The 19,599-nt window shown below is 45.2% G+C and overlaps 1 protein-coding gene across 1 annotated transcript in view; it reads left to right on the forward strand.

The window, feature by feature from the left end:
• FBLN5 (fibulin 5) overlaps nt 1-19,599 on the forward strand; it is a 68,728-nt gene that overhangs the window by 27,562 nt on the left and 21,567 nt on the right. The window contains exon 5 of the mRNA XM_041758514.1: nt 17,899-18,021. Within this exon, the coding sequence (XP_041614448.1) occupies nt 17,899-18,021 (123 nt within the window). The remainder of the gene's footprint in view (nt 1-17,898; nt 18,022-19,599) is intronic.

The following is a 19,599-nucleotide window of genomic DNA, read 5'->3' on the forward strand; positions in this document are numbered from 1 at the left end:
TTTCCTAGAATTAAGAGTCTCTTATCATTTGTCTCCCTGTTAATCATGTTGTAGTATATTTATTGGCCATTTGTGTTTCCTCTTTTTGTGAAATTGTCTGACCCTATCTTTTGCTAATTTTTCTATTGAATTCCTTTTCCTTTTTTGTACTTGTGATTTGTATGAATTCTCTATATATCTGGGTACAAATCCTTTTCCAATTGTATAGGTTGCAAATATCTCCTCCCAATTTGTGACTTATCTTTTCAGTATCTTTATGATATTTTTTGAGCAACAGACATTTCAATTTTAATGTAGTTGAGTTTATTAATCTTTTCTTTTGTAGTTAGTGTTTTTGTGAGGGCTTGTTTGAGAAATCCTTCTCCACCCTAAGATTATAAATATGTTTCCTGATGTCGCCTTTTAAAAGTTTTAAGGCTTTGCCTTTCACGTGGAAATCTTGGATTTTATTTGTTTAACTGGCACAGATCCAGTGTCACTTCTCTCCGTATGGACAATGACTAGTCACCTCAACGATTTTTATCAAGCAGTTCCCCCTGCCCCCTTACTTTGTAATGCCCCCTGTTTTACCTGCCAGGTGCATACCTGTGTTATGTTTTTTGGGGTGAGGGAGGGGCAGAGGAAGAGAGAATCTTAAGCAGGCTACAGTCAGCACAGAGCCCGTTGTGGGTCGTGATCTCATGACCCCGAGATCATGACCTGAACTGAAATTGAGAGTCAGATGCTTACCCAGCTGAGCCACCTAGACACCCCACCTGTGTTGTATTTTTCTGTTCTGTTCTTTCCCACTGACAATTTGTGCACCCATACTTCTCAGTGTTTATTATAGTGTTATAATAAGTCTTATTATCTAATAAGACAGGGTCCTGTACTTTCTTATTCAGGAATGTTGTTTTTCTTGCGCCTTAAAACAAAAACAGAAACACTCTGCGGAGATTTGGGTTATAATTTATCAAGTAAACTTGAAGTGATTCCTATATTTTATTGACTCTTTAAATCCTTAATCATCAAATCTCTTCCCTTTTTAAGGTCTTTAATATCTTTCAATAAGGTTTATAATTTTCTCCAAACTGGTCTTGCACATATTTGTTAAGATTCATTCCTAGGAATCTTACATTATTTGTTGCTATAGTAATGGTATCTTTAAAAAAATTCATTCCTAATATTGCTCTTAAAAAATGCTAAAGTAATATCCATTTTATTAGCCATTTAAAAAAAAAAGCAGCTTTGGCTGGGTTGATCTCTATTTCTTTTATCACTTTTTTATTTCATCATTAGTTTCTGCTCTTTTGTTTATTACCTTCTTTCTAATTTTTTGGATTTCTTTGTTCCTTTGCAAACTTCTTAAGCTGGATTCCTAGCCCACTAATTTTAAACCTTTCCTCTTTCCTAATATTAGCATTTAAGACTACCTTGTTCTCTTCGTGTTCTCCAAGTTTGGATATGTGGCATTTTAATTGCCGTTGAGTTCTAAGAGTTTTCTGATTTATTGTGATGACTTCTTGTGGTCCATGATTTGTTTAATGATAAATTTTAAATTTCACACATAATGGAGGTTGGTTTATTTATTTATTTTTGTTGTTGATTTATACTTAATTGCATTGTCAGTAGGGAATATGATCTGTGTGATGCTAATTATGCAAAATTTGTTTGGAACACGGTTTAGTCACTCTGGTATCCATAGTGACTAGCACAATGCCTAGAATGTAGAAATTGGTAAATGTTTGCCGAGCTAACGAATGATGAATGAATGTCTAGGGACCAGGCATTCAAGGAATTACCTCTTTCTGTGCAGCAAATTTGTCCATTCTATATTGCAAAGTAGCCTGGCAAACAAGCACCGGAACTATACCGGCCCTCCAAAACTGTCTTCTGTCCTACTCTCTCCCTTCCTCCTTTGGCCTGGGAAGCAGACACTGAGTGGGTGGGTGAGAGGCTGCTTGCAAAATTGGTAGCATGAGACCATCAGAGCTAGTCTTAAATGTAATAGAACTGGGTCATTGCTTTCTTGTTTGTTTCTCCTGTGACCTGGAGGAAAGTATTTCCTCTCTGATGATAATAGTCTCTAAAGATGCATATTTAAGTAACATCTCCTCCAAGGGAAATTCTTACCTCATTGAATCCCTGAAAGTAAATATGCCCAATATCCCTGTTAAAGAAATGGCAAAAATGGACATAAACCTAGTTAGTGATGAGGCTGTTTGAGTCCTTGATGTGTACTTTTTGTTCCCAATCCTGTCCATTTCCACTTCATTGTTATTCCTTAAACTAACAGGGGATAATACTTTGGACTTGACTAAGAGAATATAAGCATTTGACTGAATTCTGCTTCTCAACAGTCATTTGAAAACAAAGGATGAAAAATGCATATCCATTCTATGCTAGTCAATAGGTGTTGGTTAAATGAATGAGTGAAAATTCCTTATGTTGATGAGTACATTTTCTCCTTTTCGAACCAATACCACTTTGCCATGTGAAGGAGAAAAGAGTGAATCATTAACTTCTCTGTCCTACCTAAGCTTTTAAGAAGCCTTTCAAAGATGCCTATTGAATAGGTCTTGAAAGAGAGGTAGAGGGAAATATTAAAACATTCTTATTTCAGAGTAAATATCAGGAAAGATGGCAATGTTTATATGTTATAAGAAGATTTATATATAGCAACAACATTCACATGTTACAACGTGTTCATATACCGTAACAATGGCCATGCATTGTAATGTTGATATAATAGACACTTGACTCGGGGCTGACCAGAAAGCAGGTAACTCCATTGTGCTCCCCATACTTTTTAAGCAGCATCAGGTAAGAAGCTCTTCCTCATCCAGGTCACCCTACCTTGAGTTTTCTTCCTACTTTGTAATAGTCTGGTCTGCAAAGACCTGTCCTCATTTTTATGCAGAGGCAAGTTGTAGGTATCTCCTCCTCATGTTTATGTCTTTTCCTCTTGCGTCCTCCAGAGGGCCTCCTTAGCTCTGCATAGGTAAGAGGTGTAGACTGTGATGACGACAGGAAACTCATCTGGAGCATAGAGGATTCAGATTCACCAGCCTTTCCAGATAGAAGAGACCTCAGACCTTGCTTCCAGAGGAGTAAACAGGCTGAGAAAGACTTTCTTGAAGGCTACCCTTGAGCTAGTGGAAGATTCTGGACTAGAACCTGGCTTTCAATCCTTTTTCACCTTCTTCTAAAAAGTAGACTCTATTCCTCTCTTCCCTTTCTTCCTCCTCCTACTTGACATGAAGCTTACGTAGCAGTTAATCTTGACTGGGGGCCATTTTCATGCCAGGCACTGATTTAAAGGCTTTATTTGCACATGATCCTCACAAAACCCCAGGAGTATGTTCCATGGGGAAAGCCAGGAAACCAAGGCTTTTAGAGGCTAAAAACAAACAGAAAAACAAGAAAAATACTTGTTTAAAATCACACAGCTAAAAAAAGTGGGCCAGCAGGATTTGAAAGGGATCTAATTCCAAAGCCTGTGTTCCCACCAAACTGTGCTGTCCTTTGAATTGAATTACCGAGTCGGAGATGCACCATCACGGTCTAGACCTCTTCATTCCTGCGTCCTAATATCTCTTATCCTTATCTCTTCTACCGCTCCTTATCTCTTCTACCCTCCATCTTTCTCCCACTCCAGCCCCTTCCTTGGGATTCTCCGCTTCCATGTGGGGAGGCCCAAGTCTTGATCCCTTTGTGGAGAAGGAGGCTACAGAGCAGATGTGGGCTTTGGGGATAAGGGTTCATTCAGCAATTCAGGAACTTGCCATATGCTTCTTCACTGGGATTTTGTTTCAGGTCACAGGTCGACTATATCTTTGGGTAGAAACAACTTATACAATTTAGAATGAAATTAAATGAAGAAATAGGCTTCAATTTACAGATACTAACTTTTTTATTGTGGCAAAAACATATAATATGAATGTTCCATCTGGAACATTTTTAGGTGTACAGTTCAAGTGTTAATTATATTCACATTGTTATGAAACAGATCCCCAGAATGTTTAAATCCTGCAAAATGGAAACTCTATATTCATTACCTACTGACTGCCCATTCCCCTCTCCTCTCAGCCTTTGGCAGCCACCATTCTACTTTGTTTCTATGAGTTTGACTACTCTAGATACCTCATATAAGTGCAATCATACAAAATTTATCCTTTTTTTAAAAAAATATTTTATGTATTTATTCATGAGAGACACAGAGTGAAAGCCAGAGACACAGGCAGAGGGAGAAACAGGCACCCTGTGGGGAGCCCGGTGTGGGACTCGATTCCGGGACCCCGGGGTCACACCCTGAGCTGAAGGCATACACTCAACTACTGAGCCATCCAGGTGCCCCCGAATTTGTCTTTTTGTAACTGACTTTTTTCACTTAGTGTAATGTCCTTGAGGTTTCCATGTTATCCCGTGTATCAGAATTTCTTTCCTCTTTAAGGCTGAATAATATTCCATTGCATGTGTATGCCACCTTTTATTTATCCATTTATCGATGGACATTTGTGTTGCTTGCACCTTGTGGCTGTTGTGAATAATGCTGTGAACATGGGTGTGCAAACATCTCCTCAAGACCCTGCTTTCGGTTCTTTTTTCTTTAAGTAGCCTCCACACCCAGCGAGGAGCCCAGTGTGAGGCTTGAACTCATGACCCTGAGATCAAGACCTGAACTGAAATCAAGAGTCGGGGCACTTACCTGCCTGAGCCATCCAGGCGCCCCTCAATTCTTTTATACATATATACCCAAACATGTAATCGCTGGATCATATGGCAATTCTATGTTTAATTTTTTTGAGGAGCTGCCATACTGCTTTCCACAGCATCTGCACCATTTTACATTCCCACTAATAGTGCATGAGGTGTCCAGATTATCTATATTCTCACAAATTTTAGTTCTTTTCTTTTCTCCCTCCCTCCTTCCTTTTTATAGCAGCCATCCCAGTAAGTGTGAGGTAAGCAACTCTGTTTTGAATGAATATTCTGTGCCAGGCACCCTGCCTGGAGTACAGGGCTACAGAGATAAATGCAATGTGGCTCCTGCTCTTGAGTCACTCGGGCTCGTGGTTGGGCTAGTTCAGTGTTTCTGCAAGTATATGTACACTTGCACCAGCATCGGCTGGATGCCTGTTAAAAATATGGATTCCTGGGACTCTTTCTAGGCCTCTTGAATTTAGAGCTCTGTTAATGTTTAAAAACAAGCCTCAAAGGCAATTCTAACGCACACCATTGGGCTAGATCAGTATTTAATCTATCCGCACACTAAAAGCTATCATGAACCTCTCCAGGGGTTGTGATATTTATCTGGTTTGGGATGGGCTTCTATGATACATGTTAGAGCTTCCCAGGTGGTACAAACAAATGTACAGTCACGGTAGAGGAACATTGTTGGACTGGATGATTTCTAAATTCCTTCTGGTTTTAATATTTTGCCACGGGCAGTGTTTTATAGTTCAGCAAATACTTATTGACTTGTCTGTGCAAAGGCTGAGGGTCAGTGAGGGTATGAGGGTTGAGAGCAGACTGGGCTCAAGTACAAAGGCTTGTGTTGTGTCCTGGGCCATCCTTACTGACTACTAGAGTAACTTTAGGAATGTTTCCAAGCCAGGAGAGGGGGACAACATGGAATCCGAATGAAGAATGTCTTCAGAGAGGAAGGGGGAGGTTGACTGTGCCAGATAATACTGAGAAGTAGCAAGGATGAAGACGAAGCCATTGGATTTGACATTGTGGAAGTCATCGGTGACCTTGGAGAGAGCCTGTAGTAGGGTGGAACAGCTGGAAGTCTGCTGGGAGGGAGTTAGGGAGAAGGAGGAACAGAGGTAGAGCTGTGATCACAGACAGCAGGTGTACAGTTCAAGTGTTAATTATATTCAAGCAAACAAAGCTTGAATATAGATGTCCAGCTTCGAGGATGTCTGTGCAGAGGGGCACAGACGGTTGTGCTCACTGGGAGTTACGGGAGGCCATTTATTTTTGTTTTTCATTAAAATTTCCTTCACTACTGCTATTAACTCTTATCAAAAAAGCATTTGTTGAGAACCCAGCTGTGTAGACTCCTATGAGCAGACTCTTGACCCAACCATGTAGAATCAAGGATCACATTTTTTTTCAGGCTCGCCTATGGTTTTTAAAAGAATATACGGAAGTCAAATTGTTGTGACTAAAGCTAACTCAGAGAGCTCATCAAGTCATAAAACCTAATGTTATGTGTTCCAGAGCCATAAAGGGCTTAGGACTTTTGTGGGGGATCACTTGAGAGCCAATACCAGTGCCCACATGCAGGAGAGGATGGCTGTGTTTTTATTTTTCTTCCTCATTGTCTTCATTTTTTTCTTTTCTTTTCCCCTTTCCAGTTCTTTCTGCTCCTGTTTCTTCCTGCTCCTCCTCCAGCATTTTTGTATATTACTGTATATTATAGTGTGTTCTGCAAATTTACTGAATTTTTTATTCTTTTTTTTTAAAAAAAGATTTTATATACTTATTTATTTAGAACATGAGCAGAGAAGAGCAAAGGGAGAGGGAGAATCTCAAGAAGACTCCATGCTGAGCATGGAGACCAACATGGGGGTTGATCCCACAACCCTGCGATCATCACCCAAAATGAAATCAAGAGGCAGACGTCCAACTGACTAAGCCACCCAGGCACCCCTGTTTATTAGTTCTAATAGTTTTTTGGTTGAATCATTAGGGTTTATTTGTTCTAATAGTTTATTAGTTCTAATAGTTTTTTGGTTGAATCATTAGGGTTTTCTATATATAAAATCATGTTGTCTGCAAATAGTGGGTCTTACTTTTTCTTTTGCGAATCATTTGGTTGCATTTTATTTCTTTTTCTTGCCTAATTGCTTTGGCTAGGACTTCCAATACTATGTTGAATAAAAGTAATGAGGGTGAACATCTTTGTCTTATTCCTGATCTTAGAGGAAAAGCATTTAGCTTTTCACCATTGAGTGTGATATTATATGGGTGTTTGTTGTATATGGTTTTTATGTTTCTTGTGTTACATCACCTCTATACCTGCTTTGTGGAGAGTTTTTATCATAACAAACATCGAATTTTATGACCATATGATTTTTGTTCTTCATTTTGTTAATGTGGTGTGTCACATTGATTAGTTTGCAGATATTGAGCCATCTTAGCCATAGACTAAATCTCACCATAGAATAAATCCCATGTGAATAGGGGGTATGACTTTTTTAAATGTATTGTTGAATTAAATTTGCTAATATTTTGTTGAGGATTTTTGCATCTATGTTCATCAGGGATATGGGCCTGTAATCTTTTTATGTGTAATCTTACCTGGTTTTAGTATCAGGTTAATGCTGGCCTCATAAAATGAATTTGGAAGTGTTCCCTCCTCTTCAATTTTTGGAAGAGTTTGAGAAGGGTAGGTGTTAAATCTTTTTTGAATGTTTGGTAGAATTTACCAGTGAAGTCATCTGGTCTTGGACTTGTTTGTCAGGAGGTTTTGGATTACTGATTGAATCTTCTTTTAGTATCGGTCTATCCAGATTTTCTATTTCTTCATGATTCAGTGTTGGAAGATTACATGTTTCTAGGAATTTATCCATTTCTTCTAGGCTGTTAAACTTGTTGATGTATAATTTTTCATAGTAGTCTCTTATGACCTTTTGTGTTTCTTTGGTATCAGTTATAACTTCCCCTCTTTCATTTCTGATTTTATTTATTTGAGTCCTCTCTCTTTTCTTAGTGAGTTTAGCTAAAGGTTTATCACTTCTGTTTATCTTTTCAAAAAATAAACTTCTAGTTTCATTGATATTTTCTATTTTTCTTTTAGCTTCGATTTCTTTCTGCTCTGATCTTTATTATTTCTTTCCTCCTACTAACAACTTTGGACTTGGTTTGCTTCCCTTTTTCTAGTTCCTTTAGGTTTATTGGGGAAGGGTCATAGGAAGACTCTGGGCCAGTGTGCATCCATCCTTCAGGTCCACAGGGGAGACCACCTACATCTTTTGACTAGCTCCTCTTTATTTGTATTAGGGTCTAAGCTAAGCTGCTATAACAAAAAGACCTTCAACACACTAGTTTAGATAAGAGAGAATTTAAATATTCCCTTATGGTACAGTTCAGAGGCAGGTAGTTCAGGGTTAGTAGAGTGGCTTGGCCAAACTCAACATGTGGCTCTCACTTCTGGATCCAACATGGCTGCTCTGGCTCTCACCATCATATATACATTCCAGCCAGAGGGAGGAGATAAGTGACAAGGGTACCACACACTCATTATTTTAAAGTATGACTCTGAAGTTGTTATGCAATATTTTTGTTTGTGTTCCACTGGCTGGAATTTAGTTATATAGTCCCAGTTCACTGTAAGGGAAGCTGAAAAATCCAGTCTTTAGTTGGGAGAATAGATATTGGAAGACAGTATTCAATTGTGCAGCCTCTCCCACATCATATATCTAGATCCACCCAAATAGCTTCTGCTCCAGGAAGTCTGTTTCTCCTGGAAGTGATCTCATTCTTTGCTCCAGGACGACACTTACCATACTGAATTATAATTATCTAGTCCCTCATCTGTTCCCTACTAGACTGTAAACAGACATGACCCACGTGTCATTTATCTTTGAATCCCTAGTATCTACAGCTGTATTGGTTCATGGTGAATATATGTGGCATAAATGAATCCTGTTTAGCTTTCTATCAGTACTGGGACCTGGGCACTTTGTTCTTTATGGGGGTTGCTAGAGGGGTCTGGCAAGTCAGTTAGTTGGTTGGCCCCACATGTAGTTCCTTCATCTCCCTGCCTTTCACATCAGAGAAATCAAGAGTTTTCCAAGGACCACAGAAGGGTGGATATAAAAGGAAAGCCCCTATTGCATGGGCTGGGTAAACATGAAATTCTGAAAAGTGTTTAATTAGTTCAAATATTTATTTTATGCTCAAGTGATAGAATACAACTCTTACCAAGGCAGAAGGGTTGGGGGAGCAGGTGTGGCTATTTCAGCCCTGTGCTGTTTGGGGTGGGGCCTTCTCTTCCAGACTTTCAGGATGTGTGGCCCCCCTCAGCCAGGAGACCACATCCCTAGTATCCTCTACCCAACCCCTGTGGCCCCTACATGCTTATCTCCTCTTCCTCCTATGCCTTGAGGTTTCACCTCCTCTTGAGTTTTAGCCTTAACAATTATTCGCCTTGTTCTGGGGTTGTCTGCTAGAGATGGGAGCAGGGTGGAGGGGTGGGGGCAGGAGAAGAGACATTGTAGGTTGTTCTCAGGATGAAATATCTATATTCTTAATCATTTGCTGGTCTATTGCTTGTAACTAGTCATGTTGAAAGAGCCAACTGTCACCTCCCTCCCCTGTCCTAGGCTTCAAGGAATAGGAGTATGTGAAGGAACTATTCCTCTACATCATTGATCAGTGTCAAGACCTGCCCTCACCTCCCAGATCTGGGACATCCCCAGGTATATGTACTCATAGCCCTCTGCAATGCCCTCCACACGTTTGTTTCTGTTCAATGTCAATCTTCCCCCCTGGTCTGCAAGCACAAGGAGGGCAGGTGTCATGGCTCAATTTCACAGATAAGAGAGCAAATGCAGGTCAGTGACATGTACAGTGGCACCCTGGTTAGTTAGTGATGGAGTTAGAAGTGGTGGCAGGGTTTTGGACCTCAGATGGGAATAAAACATGCAAATTTTGTTATCATGCTCTGAGAGTTACCTGGCAGGGAATGTGTGTTGCTGACGATAGGCTGGTTCCTTGGAGTGAGTTTGCACACCTGGGTATTCTCACAGGCAGCACCAGGCTGAGCTTTTGTCCTGAGCCTGAAAAATGGATCAGATTTCCTGGTTGTGCCCTAAGAGGCCCTGTTGGAGCCCATCTTCAGGCTGGAATGAAGATGTATCTTTTCCCTCCTCTGGTGTTCTTCCTTCTTATGATTGTTGAAAATAAACTTTGTCCTTAACTAGATAGACATCCAGCTCTCCAGGAGGAAAGAGGAAATATGACTTACTACATCAGGCCAAAGCACAGAGCCTTTGGAACTTGAGGACACTTTCAAATCAGCCCTGGGCAAAGTCTGGGATGGGAATGAAGCCCCGGGGAACTCCTGGCTGAGGCCTGAGGCTTTACTGGAGTTGGGGCTGTTTGCCAGATATCCTTCAACCCATGGGAATGAGATGTAGGCCACAAAGGGAATGGGTGGTTGAACTGGTTTCCTCTGATGCCCTGTGCCTTACTCACTCTCCCTCTTGCTTTCAGGAAACTGTGAGAGTGAAATACCTTCATTCAAATATAATTTATTTCCATACGCTCCATCATGGCAGGCACTGGGTTAGGAGCTTAAGATACAAATGTGAATAAGACCAGTTCTGGCTTTAAAGAAACTCTGTTTAGTGGAGGGAGATGGGCCATACACCGCTCACTATGTAATACAATATGAAGTGCTATAAAGCTAGATGTGCTTAGCACATGTTTGAGTACGAAAGTAGGCTTGATGTGCTGTGTTGCTGAGGTGCCAAAAGAAAGCTATGACATTTCTAAGGAGGGGCTAAAAAATTCTGAAGAGTAGAGCCACATGATCATTTTTGTGTGTTGGATAGGTCTGCAGGTTGTGTTTAGTTTGCTGTTGGGGAGAGACTGGAGGCCGGCAGACTAGTAACAAAGTTCTTTCAGTCATTTAGAGAAAAGACAGTGAAGCCTTGGAGTCTTCGGGGGGTGATATTAAGAAAGAGGGCAGTTTGCAAGATTTCCAGAAGGAAATTGTGTGAGAAGAGGGAGTTGGGGGGATTGAAGACTGGCTGAGGTTTCTAGCTTGGGATACTAGGACACAGTGATGCCCTTCACCGGGGACAGGGAGATCAGAGACTGTGGCCCTGAGGGTGACAAGAAGGTCAGGACGTGGGGCAGGAATAGGCTCAGAGGGGGTGAAGAGGAGGAGCCTGTGGGGAGACACCTTGGAGATTCTTAGATTAAAGAGCTGTAGGATATCTAGACGGTGCTTGTGGAAGAGGGGCAGTGTGCATCAGAGGAAAGACACTGTCCTTTCTTCTAATTGGAATCTTTTGCACTTTTTGTCATCACTTTGGGGCAGTATTTCTAAGAACTTCATTAATATTCTGGAAACTAAGTTTACTCATAGGAAAGCAAACACCATCAGCAAACTGAAGGAGGGGAGAACTTCTGAAGGCACACAATGCTTTCGCCCAAGGCGCCGTAGCAGCAGGCACTCAATTGCAGGGTGAAATTGAATAATGGCTATTTCTGTACAGCAGGAAAGCCTTCTGTCTGGTATAGACTGTGCTGCAGACTTGTTTAATAAGACTCCAGAAATCTGAATAGTATATAGTAACCCATGGGTTACTATAGAGAAAGTATACTTTGGGTATACTGGAGTATATGGGTTTGACTGTAGAGAAATATCCATGTAGGACTCGTTGGCTTGATATTTGAACACTTCAGTTCTCTCCTGGACACTCTTGGACAGTCTTTGAAACTCTGAGCAAGTTGCACGGGATACAGGACTAATTATCACTCATGATAATCCAGCACCTTGTTATGCAAAATGTGGCCCCTGGGCTGGCAGGGAGCTTGTTAGAAATGTGGAATCTACCAAATGGGAACCTGAACTTTAGCAAGCTCCCCACTGACTCATACGCACATTCAAGTATGAGAGGTACTGGTCTGGCACAGCAAGTTCCAGATTCAGTTTTCCATTGGAATCCAGATACAGTAGCTAAATATCTCTCCAAGCCTCAACCCCAGATGTTTGGATTAAATCAGGTAATGCTCTCAGGTAAAGTAGGTTTGGGAACCACAGGTAGTAGCTAGGTTTGGGAACCACTGGCTTGTATAGGTTCAAAAGTCCTTCTCTGTTGATGGACAAATGGCACGATTTTAGTAAATGGAAATCTAATGTGAGCTCCATGTTTGCCTGGTTTACAATCATGGTATTAACTAAAACCTCAATCCCTTTAAAAAAAAAAAAAAATACCGTGTCTAGACTGGCAGTGAGCAGCCTTGGCTCCTTACTGTCAAGACAGTTTGATTCATGACACTCAAGAAGGCAGATATGTGTCATCCCTTCCTCATCCCCTACCCCCCACAGCTGCTGTGACCATTCATGCATTGGCAAAAGTTGAATGCACTTGGCCAATTCTCTGCCTGTTTTGAAAGCAGCTAAAGTCAGCTGATGTTTACTGAGCACTCTGATGAAAATAATTACCCAGGACCAAACAATGTGATCTCCATTAGTTGCATAGTTTGTTTCTGTAGAAGACCACAGCTAGAAGGGGCCTTCCAGAACTCTCCTCCATGTTCTCATTTTATGGATAGAAAAACAGAATCCACAGAGAGGTCAGAACTTGCATTCCAGCTGGTTTCATCCAAGAGGAAAGGATTCTCTGTTGTTTGGAAGAATGCACCACATATTTGTTGCCTAATTAGAGGCACAACATGCACAAGTTTTGTATCCTAAGCTTAATATCAAGCATCGAGAAAAGTGCTGGAAATACAGAAAGATCTGGTTCCTAATTGTTGCCCAGGACCCATCAGACACATGGAGCGCAGATGTCCTGGGATTTCAACAAGCAAGTTCTCGAACGCTGAGGTCTTTAATTAAGCAGGTGTTTGGGAAAGAGGTCCTGTGGAGCTTCCAGCCGTGGCTGGGCTTGTCTCGCTGAGAAATGGCAGTGACCCAGTCTAGCAGCGGGCCTGAGACTGGTTTCAGGGGGAGGCCTAAGAATGTGCCATTGTTACTTTCTTCTTTCTTATCAAAAGCCCCATTAGCTTGAGCAAGGAAGGAATAAAAATGGGCTGGGAAAACATGTTGTTTCACTGGGCAAAAATTTACTACCAAGGAAATGATTTTGCCATTTCCAAAAAAGGCTTTTGAAAAGGTATAGCCTTCCAAATACTTCTGGACGGTCTCCCCCTGTGTCACCCAGTGAGAATGTTTCCCTTTGGCCAATGACTGTTCTCTCGTAAGAACAGAGACATTCCTCTGAGGTCGTGTACACAGGTTCGCCAGGGTGACCCCCTTGCTTGTTCACAGTATCGGAGAACCGAAGACACGCAGGAGGGAAGAGTCATAGGTGGGGTAAAGGCTGATCCCGCTTTGGCTGTGGAATTCAGTGAGATGCACATACTCCTGGGCGTCTGGACGTCTGCAGTTACAGACTTGTAGATGGACCCGGAGATGCCAAAGTGCAGAGAGGGAGACTGACCCCCGTGAGGGAACGTACCCTGCCCTTTGGCACTTGTGTCCCCATCTCCTGCTGGGTGTCTACCGCTCTGGGGGCGGGGAGTCCCTGGCTCTGGCTACGGTGGAACGAATCCTGCCCTGCAGCCCGTGGAGCCCCAGTGCCGTCATTGTGCTGTCTTTGGTGAATCCCAGATCAGAGCCTGCAGAGGCAGAGGCCGTGCGTCGCCCCTTTCACGGCTGTTAGAAATAGCACCTCATGTGGGAGGGGGGAATAAAATCCCCCGGGGGTACCCTGCCTGTGCTGGGTGGTGGTGATAGGATCTGCGCACACTTTAACTTATGGGCCCTGCTTCGCTCCATTTGGCAGGACACGGGAGGGTCTGGGAGGCTGATGAACTTGCTCCGTGGTACTTACTTACCAAGTGCAGAGCCTGGATTAACATCTAGCTCCGCCTGCCCCCGAAGTTATTTTTTACGCACTAACCCTTCCAGGGGAGGTCTTGGCCCTTTGGTCTTTTTCCCTCTTAGGCTTTGGGGGGGGGGGCAGGATGGCTTAGGAAATGTTCTCCCCGTGGGCAGGGATGAATCATTGGTTTTTGTTTTGCATTGTTTTGCAGTTTTTAAAGGACCTTTAATTTCAGTTAGGATGTGTGCTATGAAAACGGTTTAAGTGTTTTCCCTTTAACTTTCAGGAATGAATGTGGAAATGGAAATGCGTGTTGGTATATGATAGCTACATTCACATATAACTAATAGGTGGCATACACGTGTGTGCTTTTTATATTCCATCTGATTTATGCATATGTACGGCAGCATGTTTAGTCTGTTGTGCCTCCCTGTTGAGATCTTTATATAATAAACCCATGAACCAGCACTCAGACTGTGGTCCCTCCCCGTGGCATTGCCTGAGTCAGCCTGGAAGACTTCATTTGTTTTGTTGTCCGGGTTGTCAGGCGGTTGCCTTCTGATGTCTTATAGCCAGTTTCTCCATCTGCGGCCTCCGTGAGATCCCGCCTGGACCTGACGGACATCCTTCTTCCCACTGCCTTAGCGCACCTGATACTTTCTGTCTGGCTGAGGACCTGAGACGCAGCTAGCCGTGGGAAATCCCATAGGAGCATCCCGAATCTGTGGGCTGCCGTCCTGAAGTGGGGGAGCTCCCTGAGGCCGGCGGCCTCATGAGGGGGTGTCAAGGAGCTGATGGATTTTGCTGACTTTCAAAAGTGAGCAGTGGTTTCAGATTGAGGATGTTTCCAGTCAAAGCCACTCTGGAGACATGTGAAGGAAGGGGTGCCAGCCCAGGCAAAGCTGCAGCATTTGGTGCAGAGGATGGTTTCTCCTGGGCAGGTGCAGCACTGGCTGTGCTGTGCCACCAGGTCCTGGAGATGTGTGTGACCTCTGTCCTCTGGTTGCCAGGGCACTGGCCATGTGGACCGCAGACAGACAGTGCCGCACCTGTGGAGAGATGAGCCATGGGGGCGCTGATAGAGTCCTCCAGGTGCCCAGGCAGTCGACCAGGGCTACAGCTCCCAGAAGCCAGCCAGGGGGCGGGCCCAGGACACCGAGAACGTGGACGGTCCCCTTCTTGGAGGGAGGTGGAGGGAGGTGGAGGGAGAACCCTCCAGCCACCCTGGGGCTTGGGGAGGCCACATACGTGCACACATTGAGCCATAGTGAGGGAGGAAGGGAGGAAGTAGATAAAGCACTGAATGAACAGAGCACCCTGGTTTGGGAGGCTCTTCATAAGGGTCCCACAGGGAAGAAAGTAACGGGCATGGCGTGGGCACGACGATAGTGATACCTACTCAGGGTGCCGTAACTTGTAATTTTCCACGGATGCAAAAAGGGACGTGTTACCAAAGAATGTCCTTGGAGTGGTTCAATGTCACTTTCCTCTTCTGTTATTGAAGTCTGATGTATGTAATGTAAGCGACTGGGCTTGAGCTGGAACGTGTGGTGAGTTACTGTGCCCTGGAAGATCCCCACAGCAAGAACCTTCTGGTTTCTGCTCCACCGGGTGTATAAGCTAACCACGGTGGTTTTGTGGGTTGTTTTTAAAGTCCACACACCCCAGGACGCTGGCTGGGGCAACTTATCTGGGGACTTCAAGGCCATAATGGGTGTTGTTCATGTGTTCATTCATTCGTTCATTCACTCATTCACTCATTCATTCATTCATTCACCAAATAATCACTGTGGACGCAGCAGGACACTAGGTTATGTTTTCAGAATATAAAGGTAAGATGCACCCTCCAAAAAACTCCAGGGACTTGTAGGATTCTCAAAAAAAAAAAAAAGTATATATTGACATTCCATTTGATGAGTAAGTGAGAGTTTAAAATATAGTTTTTCCTTGAACGCGTGTCAGCAGACATGCAGTTATTCTAATCAAGTGAATTCTTTAACTCCGTAAAAGCTGGGGAGTTTTTTTTTAAACAATGAGTTTTAAAGATGCGGTTTGTAGGCTCACCTAGTTTGCACGCACCCTCGGGAGTGTGCATGTGAGCCGGCGTGCCTGCCGGAGCCCGCTGGGCCCACTGGCAAGGCTCTGGTTTTTCCCTGCAGGAGGCCGCCGCCGCCACATTGTGTGTGTCACAAGTTACACAAACACAAGAGTCTTGAGAACCTGCTCTCACCACGTCTGATGGCTCTTGTCCCCTTGGGTCTCTCTCTCCCTTTAATCCTCTCTGGGCAGGAAAAAATGTGCACAGATTCCTAAGGCCATGCTGTTCCCAGGGCACAATTGCCATCATCCATCACCCCCCGGCTGGAAAAATGTAAACATGTGCTGGCTGATAGTGGTGTTATTTATTATCATAGTGTTCGATATGGATTTGGGCAGGAGTGGCTGCTGGCCAAGCATTATTCGCTGGTCCCCCTGGGAGGCTTCGCGGGGTGGGCAGGACTGGGGGGTGGAAGGGAAGCTGAGGGCAGAGGCAGGAGCTCTTGCAGCCAAGAACAGGTGGGGGTTTGCCACAGAGGCTTGCCATGGAGGCTGCACGTCGTCATGGGGCCGGGGGGCGTGGGGGCTGCCAGCACCTTGGAACCAGGTTCTTGGAGCCTTGGTGCCTAGAGGACTGAAGCCTGGTTTCACCCGATGCCCACACACCTGATCATTTGGGGTGGGGTGGAGATTGTGTAACGGTGTTAGGCCGATGTGCTGCAGGTGACCCGCAGGTGTCACCCGGGCCCCCGAGGCCGTGGCTTACCTGACCCATGGTTCCACTGAACCCGTTGAAGCTACTTCTTGTGCTCACAGCAGGCAAGACTCTGGGCCGTCGCCCACGTGGGGCCCCAGGCACCCCCACAGTCTGTGAGCTGCAATGTCAAGAGGTAGACAGTTTTCCAGGAGGGAGAGGAGAGGTGGTGAAAGCTCAACCCTCTTTTCTGCACCTCGGTATCACCTTCTTCAGCTCCCTCTGGACCCGCGATGTTCTTGGGGATATGGCCCCTGTCCTTCCTGCCACAGAGGGCTTTGGAGTAGGTGGGCAGGGAAGCCTGGGCCCTTAGCTCAGAATTTACTCTGTCAGTTTTTGCATCTGTAAGTAGGAGGTATGAGTCCTTCTCCCAGGGCGATTGTGAGAATAAATGTGGCAGCATGTGTGAGGTGTCATATGTGCATGTGGCATCTGCACACAATACACTGCAGATGGAGTACACACAAGACTTCTGCAGGCCACATTACATACCACACATGCACATGACACACATGTGGCCTGTGTATACCACATAGGCATGCTGCACAGGCTTAGTGAGTAGCTTTTATTTTTTTTTTAATTTTGTTCCTAGACTTTTTTTATGTATTCCTGAGAGACACAGAGAGAGAGGCAGAGGGAGAAGCAGGCTCCATGCAGGGAGCCTGATGTGGGACTCGATCCTAGGACTCCAGGATCACGTTCTGGGCTGAAGGCAGGTGCTTATCCACTGAGCCACCCAGGTGTCCCTCAGTGAGTAGCTTTTAATAGTATTTCCAATTGCAAGTGGTCCTTTTGGAGGAAAAGATGGAGATGAGCCAACCCGAGGGCAGTAATGAGGGGAGCAAAAGTCAGGTGCCCTGAGGAAGCACAGACAGGAAGGCGGGCTGACAGGGGAGGCGCAGGTGCAGGGCCGGGCAGAGCCGGGCGCTTGAAGGGTCACATGCAGTGAGTTAATAGATGAATGTGTAGGGAAGCCAACAGATGGCTGTGGGCAGGTGGCACTGCCTGGAGGGCAGCGGGTCAGCCCTGGGGGCTGCAGCTACAGGGAGACCACAGGGCCCCGTGAGGCTCTGTGGCAGGGCAGGAGGCCCAGGCTGAAGGATTTCCGTGGATGGAGGGTCCAATCCCACGGCTCCACCACTCCCTTCCTTGAGCGGGAGCTGTTCCCACGCAGGTGCACCACAGACCCCTTAACACCTGAGTGAATGCGCCCGCGGCCAGATGTGTTTCCACATCGAGTCATGGTTGTTTTCAAGGTGACCTGCCTTCAGAAAGGGATAGGACGGGAGGCTAGACGAGTCCCCAGGGATGTGTGTACCCTTCGTGGCCGTTTTCTTCTGTGGATCTCCAGGCAGCACACGAGGTCTGCCCCCCACAGAACAGTCAGGGCCTCCGTGTGGTATCCACCAGGGAGGCACCTCCATCTCCTTGGATGGAGCCTGTAGCTGGTATCACCTTCGCAGCGGGACAGGGAAGCAGCTGGCACCACCGGCGGCTCCAGGGCTCTGGGTAAGTGTAGGTGACCTTGTCTGGAACATGTTTGTGTTACAGATGTGGACGAGTGTGCAACGGATTCTCACCAGTGCAACCCTACCCAGATTTGCATCAACACAGAAGGAGGCTACACCTGCTCCTGCACCGACGGCTACTGGCTTCTGGAGGGCCAATGCTTAGGTAACCGCTCTCTGGGGCTTGCAGGGACTCTGGGAAATCGATGGCTGCGGGTGGTGTTGTAGAACCAGAGCCCAGCCGGCTGGCCTGAGGGTGCTGGGCTTCTCTTGGGTGGGGGCCAGCGGGGTAGGAGCCTACGGAGCTTGCCCGGCCCTTTTCAAACCACCTGTGACTGTCACCGTCAGTGTCAGTAGCGGAGTTTTTTTTTTTTTTTAAAGATTTTATTTATTCATAAGAGACACACAGAGAGAGAGAGAGAGACAGGGAGAGGGAGAAGCAGGCTCCATGCAGGGACCCCCGGATCACGCCCTGGGCTGAAGGTGGCGCTAAACCACTGAGCCACAAGAGCTGCCCAGTAGCGGAGTTTTTGAATGTAATGTTTAAGGGCCCACAGTTGGTTTTCCATAGACTCACTTCCTGTCTTCAGGACGTTGGCATCCCAGGCAGGAAGTGATGAGGGGTGAGGATTATTCTATCTTAGGTCGACATCATAGTGAGGGGGGGAACCCTTGCTTAGTCACAGAAACATTCCAAGTCCCAAATCAGGATCAGAAGATCCTGACACTCCCCCACCCCCAATACCCACCCCCCAGCTGTGGTCTTTTTTTATTCCCAAGGAATCAGTCATTGCCAGTTGAGAATTTTGCCCCTTGCAGTTGGCATCTGCTATCTGATCTCTCAGTTTATTTTTACTGGAGGGTGATTTTCCTTTCTTCCCCTCTGGTTTCACTCCAGCCAAGTGAATGCATTCATAGCAATTGCTTGCTGTCACTTCAATTCTATTTCTAGGGTGTGATTTCTAATGCTCTGTTTCCTTGGAAAAGCCTTAGCAGTGTAAGTTCTCTAAGACACTGTTCTGATGCCCGAAAAATCCATCCTGGAGGAGCCGAGAAACAAATCCAAACAACATCATGGAAACAAAAAGAAAGAAAGAAGGTTCTTTTTCTCCAAGACACTCCTGATTAAGACTTGAGTGTTGGTCGGCTCTAGAGCCCTGCCCAAAGCATCTTGGGGGCCTGACAGGCTAGACTGGACTTGGCGGGATTCTCCTTCCTGGGCACAGGCACCGAAGGGCGGGCTGCACACGGGCATTTGTGAATATGATGGTCACTGCATTTTAACCAACCTTAGTGGTGATGGAAAATTTGATGTTACTGATGTGAACATAAGCAGATCAGTGTGAGTGAGTTATTTGTGTGGGAACTTAATATGTCGGCTCTCAGAGCTGGAAGGGATGTTAGATATTATGTCATCCAATTTTTATAGAGTTGGAGACTGAGACTCAAAGAGGGGGAACATTTTGAACAAAGCTGAGGTGAGTGAGTTGGGCCTGAAATCTGGCTCCTCTCTCTCAGTCCAGTTTTTCCTCCAAGGGAAAGGGGAGGCTAGAGAGGACCGGGCAAGCAGGACACGGGCCCCATGAAGGAGACTTCAGGGCCGGGGGCCCCTTCCCCATCTGAGGGGGACCAGGACCTGGGACACCTCTCTCCTTGGGAGGGCTGTACTCTCCCACAGGGCTTGAAGCTTTGGGGGGGATGTTCCTGGAGCCCTAACGTGGTACCACGTGCACAGCCTGCTCAC

The sequence above is a fragment of the Vulpes lagopus genome, chromosome 6, assembly GCF_018345385.1.
Source record: "Vulpes lagopus strain Blue_001 chromosome 6, ASM1834538v1, whole genome shotgun sequence".
NCBI lineage: Eukaryota > Metazoa > Chordata > Mammalia > Carnivora > Canidae > Vulpes > Vulpes lagopus.